The sequence below is a fragment of the Pseudorca crassidens genome, chromosome 20 (assembly GCF_039906515.1).
Source record: "Pseudorca crassidens isolate mPseCra1 chromosome 20, mPseCra1.hap1, whole genome shotgun sequence".
NCBI lineage: Eukaryota > Metazoa > Chordata > Mammalia > Artiodactyla > Delphinidae > Pseudorca > Pseudorca crassidens.
In genome coordinates, this window is record NC_090315.1 from 43,853,961 (window position 1) to 43,871,091 (window position 17,131).

Below are 17,131 nucleotides of genomic sequence, written 5' to 3' on the forward strand. Positions count from 1 at the left end.
AAGGACAGCCTGCCCCCACAGCAGGGAAACTGAGGCCGGCGGACGGGCAGGGCTCAGGGGCAGCGTCCAGACCCAGAAGGTGTCTGATGAGTAGCCTTCAGACCTTCCTGTTCCCCTCTCTGAAACTGGCCCTGATCCTTTCCTCCAACCAACTCAACCCAGCAGTGGTCTCTCCAGGACCTGTTTCACATATGGGGGCCTGAAAGGTCTCTAGAGCCCACGGAATTCAAGGAGCGAGCAGGCAGGCGAGGCTCTCCGGTGCACCGGTTTTAGGGTCTGCATGGGAAGGAATGGTTCCTTCCTGCCTTTGCTAATGGTTCTCCGAAAGTCGCCCTATTCCGCATATGTATCCGGATCCCGAGCAATGAGAACTCCCACCGCCCGCGTGTTGTCCAGGGTTCCCCCCCCACCCCGCCCTGTCCTGCCTCGCCCCGCCCCGTCAAGCTGGTGGACGCCGCCAGCCACCGGCCTGCCCCGTTAGCCTAGAGGGCGGAGCGAGCCGTGAGCGCCTCCAGGGGTGCGGGAGCCGCGGGAGCGCAGGGGGTGGGGCCCAGCTGGCCAGGGGAGGAGCGGGGCGTCTGGGCTGCAGGCGGCGGAGCAGAGGGAGGGGCGGGCAGCAGCGGCGGTGACCGCGGCAGCTGCGGCGCGACCCAGCCGGGCAGCGACCAGTGCACGGAGAGTGCGAAGTCCGCGCAGCCCAGCGCAGCCATGTGAGTGTCCCCGCCGTTTCCGGGGGCCGCGGGCAGGGCGGGGGTCGGGTGCGGCGGTTCTGGTGCCTCCCCCCGCCTGGGGAGTCCCAGATCTGCTGCCCCGGCTGAGGCCCTGTCCCGTATCGCGCCATCCCCGGGACCCAGGCCTCGCGGTGTCGTTCCTCCCCTCCTCTCGGGCGCGGAGGACGCCCACAAAAGCCGCCGCCTCTGGGCCTGCCGCACCCGGCGCTGCCTCCTTCCCTCCCACGGCAAGGCCCAGGCGGCCTGTGCCCCGGGGCTCTGGGGTGGGCCAGGCCTGAGGGTGGGCCCTTGGCGCCAGCCTGGGCCCTGGCACGGACGCTCATCGGGAGCCCCACTGCCCTCGCCGCAGGAGAGACTGAGCTGGGAATGGGGAGAGGGCGACGAGGGGTGCAGGCCCGCCTCCGAGATGAGCTAATCTCTCTGGCCTCACCGGCTGGCCTAAGCCGCTTTGGGCCCCGACCCGAGGTGGCCGATCCGGCCTTGGGCTGGGCTGTTCGCCCAAATCTGGCGCGGCCCAGGCCGGAGAGGATAGCCCCGGCGCCGTAGGGGAACAGACCCTGTACCTGGAAATGAGAGGCTGGTGTGGGAATTCTGCAAGCAGCCAGGCCTGGGCAGCCTGCAGAACCAGTTTGGGTAAGGGGCTGCTCACCAGGGCAAGGGGTCTGGGTAAGCCTGGCTTCAGCACCCTGTGTTCTCCTCTCCCCGTTAGGCCTGAGTCCAGCCTCCAAGACTGACCCATCTCAGCCAGTTCTGGGTTGCTTCTAATATATGTCCAGGCTGGCTGGCCGAGCACCTACTGTGTGCAGTCCAGTGTAACAATACGGTGGGCCATCTGTGGGGCTTGCCCTGGGCCTGCATCGCTCAGTGCCGGCACAGCCTTCTGAGGAGGGTTACCAGACGATCTGGCAAGTGCAGAAACTGGCCCAGAGAGGTTAAGTAATATTCTGAAGGTCACACAGCTGGTTTGGAGAGAGGTGGGAATTAGACCCAGATTTGAATTCTTGCCACTGCACTATCTGCTTCCCCGGCATGGAGGGTAGCGGCAGGGATGGGTGGGCGGGGAGAGAGATGAGAATTGGAGAGTGAGGTACAAAACCTCCCTGTCAAAAACAATAAACAAACAAAAACAACCCAACAAAAAAAACCTCTCTGTCCTGGGTCCTGTGGGGCAGCAGCTGCAGAGGGGTACCTGGAAATGGGTGGGGATGAGGGGAGCACACAGGGCGCTGGGCTGGGCCCTCCCAGGTGGAAAAGCTGGCGGGGAGGACGCGGCTGAGTCACTGCGGGCCCCTCGCTGCAGCTCGGACTAGCGCCTCTGCCAGGCCCGGCCCGGGGGAGGCCACAAGGCTTCCAGTGCGCCGCCGTCCGGGAATGTGACCAGCTGACCAGGGAGGGGGCCGGCAGGAAGTGAGGCCACCCGGCCGCCTCCGCCCGGTTCCGGGGTGGGGGGGGTCCCAGGCCGCACCGCGCCCCCCTCCCTCCCTGCTCCCGCAGCTGCGGCATGATGTCAGCAGCCGGGTTTGGGGCAGTTGCCATGGAGACAGGGGCAGGCTCAGGAGGGACCCCATTCTTCCTTGAAGCCGCCCCTTGCCCGGGTTATTTTTAGCGTCTGTTTACCTCAGTCCTGGGCAGCCCTGCGGTGGGGCGGGGCCGGACCGGAGACTCCCGGGAAAGCGGCTGGCCTGGCATGCCACTGAGCTGGGCCGCACAGGTGGCGGGACCTCCTGATCCACGCAAGTGCACCAGTTTTGGCGTGTAGAGGGTATTAGAGGCCGCGGGATCTGGGGCCACGCAAGCGGGCAGAGTTCCATTCCTAGCTGCCCTGAGCTGGCTATGCTGCAGGCCCCATCACCCTTGAGACCTGGGTTCTTTCCCATGTCCAGAACAGACTTCAGGGCTGCCATAAGTCCAGATAATCCCCTGGCTCTTATCAGCCAGCCCCCACCAACACCAGTTGAGGTGGCCCCTCTCCCTTAGCTCAAGGGGTTCAGCTCTTTCCCTTCCCCCACCCCCAGCAGGGGAGATCCTGCCTATTCACCCCCTGGAATTGTCACTTAGATTGATATTCTAATGGTCATTTAGACCAACAGTTATACATCCTGGTCCCTGTGGCAGAAGCCCAGAGAAAGAAAATTGATGGGACACTCAGCCTACTCTGAGTCCAGCCCAACTACTCAGTTCCCGAATCCCAGGGAACCCCCACCCAGCCCCATTCTCAGAGGGCAGAAGCCCACCTGCTGATACAATCAGAAAGGAAGGAAGGGAAAAGGAAATTGTCTATGAGGTAGAGGAGTTGGGGTAGATAGAGACTTGAAATCTACCCCTCCAGCAGCTCAGGATCTACCTGTATCTGGGCAACCCAGTTCAGTCAGCCCCCAACTCATAATCAGCTCCTGCCTTCCTTCATTGCTTTGGTGCAGGGCGCAGAGGGTACAGCAGTGAGCAAAGCAGACAGGCCTCAGCCCCCAGAGTTCACAATCTGGTTGGAAGACAGACCCTAAAGGGGAACTGACAACTGAGTTATGTGGCCTCAGGGATCAGAGAGAGGAAACTATGAGGCACCTTAAAGGGGGACCCAATCCAAGGCAGGCTTCTTTGAGGAAGAAGTAGTAGGGTAAGACTTGAAAAAAGAGAGGGAGCTGGTCAGGCTGAGAGTAGTGGGAAGAGGATATAGGATCAATGAGAGCTGCTGCTTAAATGCTGAAGAGCCTACAGGCATGGGGAGAATTCACAGTATCTGGAACAGAACAATCATGGGGGGAACAGAGGGGAGGAGGAAGGTATATGAGGGAAGGGACAGAGCCTGAAGGTCTTGTGGGTCATGTTAGAGAGTCTGGACTTTATCCTTGGGGTAGAGGAATGCCCATGGATGTTTCACAAGAGTTAGAATAGAGGGAAGTTAAAGATTTAGAGTCCTGGGGTTTGAATCCTGGCCCTACCACTTAACAGCTGTGTAATCTTGGGCAGATTAATAATTGTTAATAACATCAGTTAACATTTGTTGTGTGTTTACAGTGAGGTACTGTGTCCACCCCAACTTCTGTACTCCACATACAATTCTCCCTTCCCCGAACACTCCCAGTAGAGGAAGTATCTCATTTCATCATCCCAACAGCCCTGTGAGATAGTTGTTATTATTATTGTTGTTATCCTCATTTAACAGATGGATACCTGCAGCCCCAAAAGGTTAAGAAATGTCTCGCCCAAAGTCACACAGCCAGTTAGCCTCAGGTTTCTCACCTGTGAAGTGGGACTAATAGGACACACCCCGTAGGTTTGTTGCCAGAATTAAATGAGATGATGTTTGTTAATTAAGCACAGTGCTTGGCATAGAAATCACTTGATAAAGGACAGTTTTTAGCATTGTCAGGTGACTGGAATTTCAAGAGGGGCAATGCTGTTGTTGAATAGATCATTGTGGGTTAGCATGGAGACAGGGAACCCATTAGGAAGCTGCTGTAGGGTTCTAGGTGAGAATTGGTGATGGCTTGGCCTTGAGTTCTAGCTATAGGGGTGGAGGTGAGGGGGCAGATTCCAGAGACGGCAGGAGTTGGGTGGCTGAGTAGATGTGGGGGTAACAGAGGCTGAGGGATCCACGATGATTCCTAGTTTCTGTCTTGAACAACTGGATAAATAGATGGTGGGGCTGTTGGGGAGAGGTTAAGACTGGGGAGAGTCAGGTTTGAGGAGGAAAGTGGTGACTTTAGTTTGGGGCCTTCAAACTTAGCACATCCCTAATAACCCACTCCACATTGTCACTCAGCTTCCAGGAGGTATCCAGCTGGATAAACAGGCCTGGTGCTCAGAAGAACGGTTTGGGCAAGGAAGAGACATGGAAGCTGGCAAACTTTAGATGGCATTAAGCTGTGGGAGATGTACCCAGCCCATGAGTGGGGAGGATGAGGCCCATTCAGGGATGGGGAGAAAGGCAGATCCTCTGGGAAAATAATAATGTGCAGCCAGAGCAATAGGTGGAAAGCCAGAGGCACGTTGTCTCTTGAAATCCAAGACAAGGAAAGGCTCAAGGAAGAGGAAGAGAACTACACAGTGAAAAGCTTTGCTGAGATCAAGCAGGATAAGGACCAAACATTGGACACTGGATTCAGCAATGGGGAAGTCACTGGTGACCTTGTCCAGACCAGTCAGGGGAGTACTGGGTATAGAAGCTGTACCAAGATAGGAAGAAGAGTGGGTGGGTTTGGAGAGGAAATGGAGGTAGACACCTCTTCAAGAAACTTGGCTCTAAAAGAGCCAAATAGGGTGAGGGGTAGGGTAGCTAGAAAGAGGCTGGGAGTCCACAGAGGGGTCATTTTTTTTTGTAGTTATTTATTTAAAGTTAACTTTATACTGAAATATAATATTCACACAGAAAGGGTACATGTCCTAACTGTACAGCTCAGAAGACATTTTCACAAAGGAACACACCCATATAGGATCAGGAAATACAACCCAGATTAGGAAACAGAACATAATCAGTACCCTGTCAGCCCCCTTGCGCTCCCTTCCAGTCACTACTCCCCAGGGGTAGTGTCACTACTATTAATAGTCACTACTATTCTGACTTCTGTCACCATAGATTAAGTTTAACTGTTTTTGAACTTTATACCAAGGAACTCAAACATATATTCTCTTTTGTGGTCTTGTTTTTTTCACTCAACATTATGTCTGTAGGATTCATCCACATCGTTGCATGTGGTTGTATATTGTCCATTCTTTTTGTTGTATAGCATTCCATTATCTACTGATGGGCATTTGGATGGTTTCCAAGGTTGTTTTCATCTTCTATGTGGGAGTGACTTGAGCTTGTTTGAGGCTTGTGGAGAAAGTTTGAAACACTCATCTTCCATGGAAAGGGAGAGAGATGGCTAAGGTCACACATGAGGATTTCCCGCATGGGAAACAAAAGCCTGGCTAAGGTTGAGATTTGCTCTTTTCCAGCCCAGCTGCTGTGCCAAGACCTCTGGCAGCTCCCGCCAGCCTGTGCACAGGTGCAGAGAAGGCAGGGGGTTAGGTTGCCCAGGGTTGGTTTCTGCCAGGTAATAGAGAAGCCCAGGGTGCTGGGGATATTGGTAGCAGGCGAGCAAGCTGGAGTGGTGGCTGCAGATCCAGGCTGGTGAGAAGGGTGTGCAAGGAAGGTAGAGAAGAGAAGGTAGGAGGGAACTGGCAGACAGAAAGGAAGCCGAGGCGGATTGTGAGCTCCGTGCAGGGCAATGTCTGTGCAATTCCAGCTGTTATCTCCAGAGACTTGCATAGGGTTGTCACTTGGTAAATAGTTGAATAAATGAGCTGAGGTCTCAAGAGGTCACAGGTAGAAGGCAGGTGAGGTGGGGGTGATGGAGATGTGGTTCTGATTTAGGAAAGGGTCATTCCAGAGCCAGGTGATGAGACTGAGGTGTTCCCATGGAGGGTGGCTGCACGGAGCAGAGAGGCCAGTGTTGGGTGGGCAATCCATGGGAATGCATAGCTGCCAGCATAGGGTGCACAGCATCCAGTCTTCAAGGAGGGAGGGGGAGAGAGCATTTCTCAAACTAGGATCCTTGGACATCTTGCATCTGAATCTGTAGGGGGGTGGTGGGCTGGTTGGAAATGCAGACCCCTGGGCCCACCCCAGCCTCTTGGGGAAAAAGTAAGCCCAGTGCAGCAGAATTGAGCATCAAGGAGCAAGAGTGTTTATGGGGTGGGGGAGCACCCAGGCCATCTGAGAGGATGAGATGCTCAATGGACCCTGAGTATGGTGGCCTTTATCCAGGCTAGAGTTGGATAGGGATAGTCAATAAAGAGATACTGGGGGCAAGAAAGGGCCAACAGCAAGGGGATTCAGCCCATGTGAGGTGGGGGCCAGAAGGATGGGGCCTCTGCCCTAGGATGCAGCTTCTGCCAGAGAGAAGGCCCTGATTGGGGAATGGGACCGGATCCTCTAGCCTGTGGCCTGGGGGTAGAGAGGGTGTCCAGACTGAGCATCCCCTCTGAGGGTGGAGGGATGGGGGTGGTGCAGGGTGCTATGGGACTCTCTGCACCCAGTTGCTTCTCTTCCTTCTCTCGGTGGCAACACATAATATGGGGTTGATCCAGTTCCCCACTTTTAGCTCCTTCTCAGCCTCCAAACCCCCTCATGCTCAGTGCTTCTCTGCCGTCCTTTGGCACAGCCCCTACAGTTAGCACCCCCAGCCCTTCCTTCTACTCTCTCAGCCCCTGCTCTCTAGCCTTCACACACTCAGAACCCCAACTCTCAGCCCTCTGTCCAGCTCTCTCTCAGCACTCCTCAACAGCCACACTGTGAGCCCCCTGTGCTAACTGCACCCAATTCAGCCCCACACGGTGTCCTCACTCTGTTTATCCCTCCATATTCACCGCCGCCCTCGACTCCCTTTACCCACACTCCTGACCCAGCCGAGAAGACCCCTGTCAGTCCCCTGCCTGTGGGGAACCTCCAGTCACCCCTCCCAGAGGCTGGGAGGGGGGCCAAGGGCCAGGTGCCCCCGTGGTCCGGCGGGTCCCGCCCCATCCCGGCGGGCTGAGTCAGGCGGCAGGAACTGGGCGGGGGGCGGCGCCAGGAGGAGCTGAAGCAGGAGCCAGAGTCGCTGGGAGCGAACGCGGAGCCCAGCCCGGCCGGCACCGAGTGGCCCTGGGCCGGCGGGGACACGGGGGGCAAGCACGGAGCTTGGAGGGCTGTCCCGGACTTACCATGAACTCCAAGAAGAGAGGTACGACCTGGTCCGGGGCTGCGGAGGCTCCGGGGCTGGTCCCAGGGGGCTGCGGGCCGCGTTCTGTGGGCCTGGGGCGCGTGTTTCGCCGGAGCGGTGTGGGGGTCTACGGAGGATCTCTTCCTGCTAAGGTCACGGGCAAAGGCTGCTGTCTGTGACTCAGTTTCCCGGTTGGAGTCTCAGGAAAGTGGAGGGGGCGGGGCACTTCTCGGCACTGCCCCCCAACCTGGGAATCCCCCGGCTCTGGGCACCGGGAGGGCTCTGGCGTCTGGGCGCCTCGGAGCGGGTGGGGGCTGGAGGGGAGCAGCTTCCGCAGGGCGGCCGGTGTGGGGAGCCCAACCTGCACAGGCCGGGCCTGCCAGGCAGCTCCGCTGGGCTCAAAGCACGCACCCCGCCCCGCCCCGTGACCTCCTACGGCCTCTCGGGGTGTGGGCGTGGGAGCTCCTGGTCCACTTGGGGGGAGGAGGTCAGGGCAGGGCTGGGGAGCCCGCCCCACCCCCGGGTAAACAGGCGCTTCCGCACATTCTTTGCGCGCCCCTCCCCTTTCCTGCCCCTTCCCAGCCCGGGGAGGGTCCCAGTGCGACCCCCCTTCCTGCCCCGCGCAGCAGGCGGAGCCTGCACCTCTGCAGGAAGTGGGGGCGTAGCCGAGGCCACGCTGAGTCCGACACCGAGTCACCCGCGGCCGCCCTGTCATAAGCACCAGGGCTGCTGGGGTTCGGACTCCAGCCTCAGGCCGTGGCCGGCAGGACTGAGATACAGAGTCGGGGCCGCGGGGAGGGGGCTTCAAGGGCCTGATTGGCGCTGTACACCCTCACTCGCCACCCCCAGGGAGCCCTGCGCGGACTCATTCCATGATGTCCCTGTCGGTGCGGCCGCAGCGCCGCCTGCTCAGCGCCCGGGTCAATAGGAGCCAGTCCTTCGCAGGCGTCCTCGGCAGCCAGGAGCGGGGGCCCAGGTACGCGGCAGAGGGGGGCTTATGGGGTCAAGAGAGTCTGACCGGGTTGGAGTGTGCAAGTGAGGGCTTGGGGAATGACTTCTTGCCCCTTCCTGAGTGCAGTCTCTTCTTCAGGAGCTTCCCAGCCTTCAGTCCCCCGGGGCCCCCACGGAAGCCCCCAGCGCTCTCCCGAGTGTCCAAGATGTTTTCAGTGGCGCACCCGGCCCCCAAGGTCCCACAGCCTGAGCGGCTGGACCTGGTGTACACGACGCTCAAGCGAGGCCTGACGTAAGCAGTGCCCTCCCAATGCCTTGTCCCATGATCCCTCCCTAAGTCCTCATTCCCTTTCTGCTAGTAGGAACCTTCCCCAGCCTCACACCCTCTCCTCACTGCCTGTTCCCTGGGCAGGTAGAAGCTGGAGAGGTAAGATAACTCTTGTGGTCACCCCTTTCCCCAGGGCCTATTTGGAAGTGCACCAGCAGGAGCAGGAGAAACTCCAAAGACAGATAAGGGAGTCCAAGAGGAATTCTCGCCTGGTAAGTGAAGGGTTGGCATCCCGTATGCCCAGGATTAATATGCCCTTTGCTCTTGTGTTGTGGGGGACTGGGCAGCACCAGCCCTGGGTGACATCAGAGCTGTTTTCTGGGGTGATTTGGTCCAGGTGTGACTAGAAAAGGGGGTATCAGGGAAGGCTGGGGAGGTTCCTCTCCTCAGCTTTCCCAGGCTGCATGTACTTTGCCTGGGACCCAGTGCCTGTCCATGGGAGCTTCCAGTGGGTTGGGTCAAACCCCACAGACGTGGACAGCAGAAGATTATGTTGTAGTGGTACTGAGGGAGAGCCATGGTTCTTCCTGGGGAACAGGTCAGGGCTTCCCAGAGGAAGAAACATTTCTGCTGGGTCTTGAAGCATGAACAGGAGTTCCCTGGTAGAGGGAACCATGCATGAGGAGGCACAGAGCTCTCTTCCTAGGGGTTGTAGAAAAGGCAGTGGGCCAGGGGAGGGATCCCATGGAAGAGGTGGGGGGAAGAGTACTAGAGGGGCCTTGGGGACCAAATCTATGACACCAGCAAAGACCAGGCATGTGGGAAGGTAGGTCAGTCCCTGCTTTGACTGGAATGGCTGTGGACTGTGGTGTGAGAGGGAGGAAGGCTGTGATGAAAAGGAGCTAGGTAGGTCTGGGTGAGCAACTGCCCCTGCTGGAGTACTTCCCCTACCTCCTAATGCCCCCCTCATCTCTCCCCGCAGGGCTTCCTGTATGACTTAGACAAGGTGAGTGTATAGAGAATGGTGTTGAAAGAGGTTGGCTCAGGGGGAGGTAAAGGGCCCTGGGCCTCAGGCTTCTCCTAACGCACCTCTCCCCCAGCAAGTCAAGTCCATTGAACGCTTCCTACGACGGCTGGAGTTCCACGCCAGCAAGGTACTTGTGCAGCATGCGTGTGTGCATGCAGCGTGGGGTGGGGGATTGAGTATCACAGGGAGATGGGATGATGCTAGGCCCTGGGTGAGCAACCCCAGTAGCGAGTCTCAATCCCCCCTCTGCCACCCCACTCATCTGCCCAGATCGACGAGCTGTACGAGGCATACTGTGTCCAGCGGCGTCTCCGGGATGGCGCCTACAACATGGTCCGTGCCTACAGCACCGGCTCCCCAGGGAGCCGTGAGGCCCGGGACAGCCTGGCCGAGGCTACTCGGGGGCATCGGGAGTACACAGAGGTGAGGGATGTGTGCCTGTGAGGCAGAGGCACAGAGTGTGGCAGAGCTGGTGAGAGGGGACTGGTTCTTGACCTCCTCCTGTCCCTGCCCATCCCTCTCAGAGCATGTGCCTGCTGGAGAGTGAGCTGGAAGCACAGCTGGGCGAGTTCCATCTCCGGATGAAAGGTACCAAGTGGTGAGGCCGACTGGTGGCGGGGAGAGGGAGGTGTGTTCCTGAGACCCCTGGACCCAGCTCATCTACTTCTTCCCCACTCCCAGGGCTGGCCGGCTTCGCCAGGCTATGTGTGGGCGATCAGTATGAGGTAGGAGGATGGGCAGGGAAGGGCTGGGATGGCAGGGTCGCAACACCAAGGGCTGCTTCAACCTGCCTCTTCCCCTAGATCTGCATGAAATATGGGCGTCAGCGCTGGAAACTACGGGGCCGCATAGAGGGTAGTGGAAAGCAGGTGTGGGACAGTGAGGAAACCGTCTTTCTTCCTCTGCTCACGGAGTTCCTGTCCATCAAGGTGATGTCTCTGCCCAGAACCATAGGACACCAAGATCCTGTGGCTCTATGACCCTGTGAACCCCTTATGATCCTCATGACCCTGAGACCCTTACCCCTGTGACCCCCATCTGGTTCCATGGCCCTCTGTGAATGTGTGACCCCTTGACCTTCATGACCCTGTGATTTCCTTGTGACCTCCTGACCTTGTGAATATATGACCCCTGAACTCTCATGAGGCTGTGACTCCCACGACCTCAATGACTACAAATTTAGACCTCTGTGGTCCCCGTGCTCCCAGGCTGCTTCGAGCCTCCATGGCCCCATTACCCTGAGAACTCCATTCCCTGTAACTTCCTCATGGCCCAATGACCCTGTGACTGTCACATAACCTCTATGCAAATTCAGACCTCTGATCTCCCACAATCTCATGACCCCTACACCCTTGTGACCCCACCATGCATTCTTGGCTACAGGTGACAGAACTGAAGGGCCTGGCCAACCATGTGGTTGTAGGCAGCGTCTCCTGTGAGACCAAGGATCTGTTCGCTGCCCTGCCCCAGGTTGTAGCTGTGGACATTAATGACCTCGGCACCATCAAGCTCAGCCTGGAAGTCACGTGGAGGTTGGTGGGGCTGAGGGGCTTGGAGACGGGGCTGGGGCTTCATGTTAGCACCTTCTAACAGCTTTTTCCCTCTCCAGTCCTTTCGACAAGGATGACCAGCCCTCAGCCGCTTCTACTGTCAACAAGGCCTCCACAGTCACCAAGCGCTTCTCCACCTATAGCCAGAGCCCACCAGACACGCCCTCACTTCGGGAACAGGCCTTCTATGTGAGTCACATCCCAGGCTCAGCTCCCCATCCAGGGGTTTGCTGGGGGTGATCCTGAGATGTCCTTTTCTCTCTCCTAGAATATGCTGAGGCGGCAGGAGGAGCTGGAGAATGGGACAGCGTGGTCCCTGTCCTCCGAATCTTCCGATGACTCCTCTAGCCCACAGCTCTCAGGCACTGCACGCCACTCCTCAGCCCCCAGGCCCCTGGTGCAGCAGCCTGAGCCTCTGCCCATCCAGGTTGCCTTCCGTAGGGCTGAGACCTCCACTTCTGGAACCGTGGATGAGGAGGGGGCCATGGCCCCAGCCCTGGCCAATGGGCATGCCCCCTACAGCCGGACTCTGAGCCATATCAGTGAGGCCAGTGTGGATGCTGCCCTGGCTGAGGCTTCAGTGGAGGCTGCAGGCCTAGAAAGTCTAGTCCAGGGACCCAGCCCACCTGCACATCCAGGTCCCACACATGGGGAGCACCCTAGTCCTGTCCCTTCTGCCCTGGACCCTGGCCATTCTGCCATAAGCCCCGCTCTCAGTACAACAGGCCCTGCCCACACATCTACAGACCCTGCCCCCTCCGCACACCTAGACTCAGTTAACAAGGCCATAAATTCTAGCTCTCCTGAATTGCCAGACCCCACCCACACCACTACAAGCGCCACCTCTAGTGTTGTAAGCCCTACCCATAGTGCTCCAAGCCTTACTCACACTACCACAGTTTCTACCCACAAGACTGTGGTCTCTACCATCACTATTACAGGCCCTACCCCCAGTACCACAGGGTCAGTCCAGACCACCACAAGTCCCACCCACAAGCCGATGCTTTCTACCGTCACTCCTGTAGCTCCTGTCCCCAATACTACAGACCCAGTCCAGACCACCACAAGCCTCAGCCACACTGTCACAAACCTGACACACACTGTCACAAGCCCCACCAACAAACACGTGATCTCTACCCTCTCTACTGCAGGCCCTACCCCCAGTACCACACACCCAGCCCAGACTACCACAAGCCCCACCCACACTACTACTAGCCCCACCCATACTACTGCAAGCCCTACCCATACCACCATAAGCCCCACCCACACTGCTATAAGCCCTACCCATACCATAACAAGCCCCGCCCATACCATAATAAGCCCTGCCAACACTACTGCAAGCTCTACCCACACCACCACAAGCAGTACCCACACTACTGCAACCCCTACCCACACAGCCAGGATTTCAACTCACACCGCTACACCCAATGCTAAGGACCCAGTCCAGATCACCGGGAGTCCTACCCATTCTGTCACAAGTCCCACGCTTATAACTGTAAGCCCTTCCACTTTTCTAGACCTTGCCACGCTCTCCAACCCCTCTGCAAACACAGACCCTCCCCTCCCAGGCATCGACCCCCTGTCCTGTAGCTACCCAGCCTCCACTTCCTGCACTCAGGCAGACCCCATAGCCCTCAGCACCTCCCACCCAAGTCCTACTTGCTCCAGTTGGGAACCCCTCACAAGCCCTTCCCCAAAACTCCCAGAAGCCATCCGTCAGAGCCCAAGTCCCCCTCCCTCACCCCTAGCCCCTGTGCCCCAGCATTCAGACCCTAGAGTGGCCAGGGCTGCCCAGGCCCCAGTTCCAGGGGCAGCTGGAGGTGCTGGGGACAGGAAACTGGAAGAGGCACTGGGGGCCCTAATGGCTGCCCTGGATGACTATCGTGGCCAGTTTCCTGAGCTGCAGGGCCTGGAGCAGGAGGTGACCCGGCTGGAGAGTCTGCTTATGGTGAGGAGGGCTGGGCTGGTTTGCGGCAGCACAGGGAGGGCAGCCAGGCAGGGGCGACAGCTCTGACGCCCTTCACAACCCCAGCAGAGACAAGGCCTGACTCGCAGCCGGGCCTCCAGTCTTAGCATCACTGTGGAGCATGCCCTGGAGAGCTTCAGCTTCCTCAATGAAGATGAAGACAATGACAGTCCTGGGGACAGGTGAGAGGGGCTAGGAGCGGGGGAAGAGGGGAGGTGAGTAGCTGGTGAAGGAGAAAGGCGAGAAAGGGGAACAGGTGAGGTGAGGCCAGGGGGAGCACGTAAAGAGAGCAGTAAGATGGGTGGTGGGCTCGAGGGAGGTGGGTGGGAGGGGATGGACTTGCTGGCGGGTACATCTGTGTTCCTCTCTCCCACGTACTCCTCGTGTGTCCTTGTTGCTCATGTTTTCAATCCCATCTGTATCCCCAGTGCTTCTGGTCACCTTCCTCCTCATCCCTGCAGTGTCTGCCTCCTCCATCGGTCCCCACCAGCTCCTGAGCCTCCAGCTCCTCCTCTCTTCCTTGGCCTCACCTTGAACCTACCCTATGAACGAGCCTTTACTATGCCTCTCCATGCATCCTGTGCCCCCCAGCATCAACCCCCTCTGTCTGGACCCCAGCTTTCCCATAGACCCTGGCCCCTTGGCTCTTTGTCCCAGAGTGGCCTTTGCCGATTCCCAGTTGAAGGTCATGCCCAGCCCCTCCTCCCTCCAGTGCTGCCTAGGTTATGGCCCCGTGCCCTGCGCCTCTTGGGCCGCAATCCCTTGCAGTCCACATTGCGTAGACCATCCCGCCTGCAACCCTACTCCCGCCCATCCCAGCCCCGGCGGCCCCAGAGGTCCCAGCAGTCCTAGCTGGAGGTAGCCCTGGGCAGACAGGCTCTGGAGGCCCCTGCTACCACCTGCTGGTCCCAGCCCTTTCCTCCGTCTGGAAGTCCTCCGTGAACTTACCCATTGTCTGTTGTTTGTGCATGATGTGTTCTTCTGTTCTCGGATGGGGGGAACTTAATAAAAATACTCTGGTGACCAGATGATGATGTGTGCTCCTGGGGCGGTTGACCCCATTTTTCTCTCAGGCCCCCAAACAGCCCGGAGCCTGGGGCTGAGGACAGCCTCGACTCACCTAGTGCCCGACCCCTCAGCACAGAGTGTCCAGCTCTGGACACTGCCTTGGTCCAGCATCTGTACCACTGCAGCTGCCTCCTGCTGGTGAGGCTAGTGGTATTCCCCTACCCTTCCCTTGTAGCCCCTTCCCCCAGGGAGCCCTACACTTCAATCCTGGCCCTGCACACCTCCTCTGAATTCCACTCCCCAATGTCCCAGGGCCTGGCTCTTGCTGAATAGAACACCTCCCACACTCTGGCTCCCCCAAGTCTCTCCCGATGCATGCAGGGACTGGTAGTCCCTGGTCTCCACCCTCCCTAAGCTCTGTCTTGAGGTCTGAGCTACTTGGCCATCCCTATTCTCCAGAAACTGGGCACATTTGGGCCCCTGCGCTGCCAAGAGGCATGGGCCCTGGAGCGACTACTACGGGAGGCCCGAGTGCTCGAAGCAGTATGTGAGCTTAGCAGGCGATGGGAAATCCCTGCCACCTCTGCCCAGGAAGGTAAAAGCTGTGTGGGCTCTGCCTCATGTCTGCCCCAAAGTTCCTCCCTTGCCCTATCCCACCTATGCGCCTGTCTCCCCACCGGCCTGTCCTGTTGCTGACAGTTTCCTGCACCTCCTCACAGTGGTGCAGTTCTCGGCCTCCCGGCCCGGCTTCCTGATCTTCTGGGACCAATGTACAGAGGGACTCAGCCCCTTCATCTGCCCCGTGGAGCGGGTGCTCCTCACCTTCTGCAATCAGTACGGCGCCCGTCTCTCCCTGCGCCAGCCAGGCTTAGCTGAGGCTGGTGAGTGGGCTGCCTACCTGCCCTCTTTGCTCTCCTTTCTCAGATCCCCAGTGATGGGACCTCAGGGAAAGCCAGGTCAGCCCACAGAGACATGCTGAGATGAGCACTGGGAAGAAACATCGAAGGCTCATGCCTCAGCACAAAAGGGCCCAGATTGGACCCTTTTGTGCTGGGTCCCTGCACCTGCACGTGGGGTGGGAGCACTCTTCCCGCTAAGGACCCAGGTCCATCCACACCCTGAGACCTGCGGCACTGCCTCCCACAGTGTGTGTCAAGTTCCTGGAGGATGCCCTGGGGCAGAAGCTGCCCCGGAGGCCCCAGTCAGGCCCTGGAGAGCAGCTCACCGTCTTCCAGTTCTGGAGTTACTTCGAAGCCTTGGACAGCTCCTCCATGGAGGCCTATGTGACCGAGACTGCCGAGGAGGGTGAGGCAGTAGCCCTGGTCACAAAGTGGCCTGATGCTATGGGTGGGTCTGAAAGTGTGAATTCAGGACATGAAGGTACAAAAGAACCCACCCCGGGAGGCTCTTTGCCCTGCCAGCTTGTTCCAACTGACACCCCCCCCGCCTGGCTTCCTTTTTTCAGTGTTACTGGTGCGGAATCTGAACTCAGATGACCAGGCTGTGGTGCTGAAAGCCCTGAGGTTGGCACCTGAGGGGCGGCTTCGAAGGGATGGGCTCCGGGCCCTCAGCTCCCTGCTTGTCCATGGCAACAACAAGGTCATGGCTGCTGTCAGCACTCAGCTCCGGAGCCTGTCACTGGGCCCTGCCTTCCGGGAAAGGGTAAGAGTCAGGCAGGGCTCCCTGAGGGCAAAGGCTGGGGTCCCAGGCTCCCAGTGTCTGGCTAAGTCTGCCTTCCCACCCTTAACCAGGCTCTACTCTGCTTCCTGGACCAGCTCGAGGATGAGGATGTGCAGACGAGAGTGGCTGGCTGCTTGGCCCTGGGCTGCATCAAGGTGACCCCTTTCTCTCCCCTCCCAGCTCCCCAAGCCCTGGGTCCTGAGCCTTTCTCACCTGCTGCACTGGGCCCACCTCAATGCTCTCTCCCCCGATAGGCTCCTGAAGGCATTGAGCCCCTGGTGTACCTGTGCCAAACGGACACAGAAGCCGTGAGGGAAGCAGCTCGGCAGAGCCTGCAGCAATGCGGTGAGACTGGGAATCGGAGATATGGGTCAAGTTGAGTTCTATGACATTTTGGCTGCTGGGAATAGGGGTGAGATGGGGTCAGGGGTGAGGTGGGGTCAGGGCGGGGCTGGGGCCTCTCCTGATCCCATCTTTATCCGTTACAGGAGAAGAGGGACAGTCTGCCCATCGACGGCTGGAGGAGTCACTGGATGCCCTGCCCCGCATCTTCGGGCCCGGCAGCATGGCCAGCACGGCATTTTAAACTCCCCACCCACCGGCCCCCAGTGCCCCTTCCCCCCACTTTCAGGGCTTACCAGGCACTGGCAGGGAGGGTGAGGGCTGGCTCCAGACACTCCTCCCTCACAGATTCCTATCAATGAAAATCTAATATATTCTCCTTTTGTCCTCGGGGTGGGTAGAGTCAGTGCCGCAGTCAAGTGCCTCACAGCCTCGGCTCAGCACATTTGCCATAGATCGGTGTCCCGGGCCTGGCCGTCCTGCCTCTGCCCTGCCACGTCCCTTGGTTTTGTATTTTATTTACAGAGTTTTACAGAAAATAAAAAAGCAAAATGCCTTTCCTACGTAGCCTGGACTGGTGCACTACTGACCTTCTGCTCCAGCACACTCTGGCTGTGGCCCTGACACTAGTGTGTCCACACTCCAACTGTGACAATGCCATGTGCTTTTGCCCTGGAAATCCAGATGGAAGAGAGCTCAGAGGCTGGAACTGCGCTTGGAAAAGAGGGCAGAGGAAGAGGGTGGTGGAGTGTTGCTGAGGAGGCCCGGGCTGCAGGTGGGTGTACCCTGGGCCTGGAAGCTGTGGGCCTAGACTGGAGCCAAACTGTGGAGTTGGCCTAGAGAAGGCCCAAAGGGTGCCAGTCCTGGGAATGGCTCCCTGGCAGCCAGCTCACTTGGCCAGGAGGCAAAGAGGAAGCAGGCAGGA

The 17,131-nt window shown here is 58.4% G+C and overlaps 1 protein-coding gene across 5 annotated transcripts; it reads left to right on the forward strand.

Annotated features, from left to right (window-relative positions):
- Positions 1 to 553: 553 nt before the first annotated feature.
- RIPOR1 (RHO family interacting cell polarization regulator 1) lies at positions 554 to 16,773 on the forward strand. Of its 5 annotated transcripts, none has more exons than XM_067718373.1 (22): positions 554 to 710; positions 8,264 to 8,390; positions 8,505 to 8,657; positions 8,827 to 8,905; positions 9,616 to 9,639; positions 9,734 to 9,787; positions 9,931 to 10,083; positions 10,185 to 10,248; positions 10,342 to 10,385; positions 10,464 to 10,589; positions 11,044 to 11,192; positions 11,270 to 11,399; positions 11,479 to 13,158; positions 13,243 to 13,358; positions 14,250 to 14,382; positions 14,644 to 14,779; positions 14,904 to 15,065; positions 15,331 to 15,489; positions 15,650 to 15,846; positions 15,936 to 16,019; positions 16,119 to 16,209; positions 16,353 to 16,773. In XM_067718373.1, the coding sequence occupies exons 2-22, from the start codon at positions 8,287 to 8,289 to the stop codon at positions 16,448 to 16,450; spliced, it is 3,936 nt and encodes a 1,311-aa protein (XP_067574474.1). In that variant the 5' UTR covers positions 554 to 710; positions 8,264 to 8,286; the 3' UTR covers positions 16,451 to 16,773. The 5 variants fall into 5 exon arrangements, with proteins under 5 accessions (XP_067574474.1, XP_067574471.1, XP_067574472.1 ...); XM_067718370.1 differs by lacking the exon at positions 554 to 710 and adding an exon at positions 5,708 to 7,435; XM_067718371.1 differs by lacking the exon at positions 554 to 710 and adding an exon at positions 5,708 to 7,435 and having other exon boundaries at positions 13,246 to 13,358.
- The last annotated feature ends 358 nt before the right edge of the window (positions 16,774 to 17,131 follow it).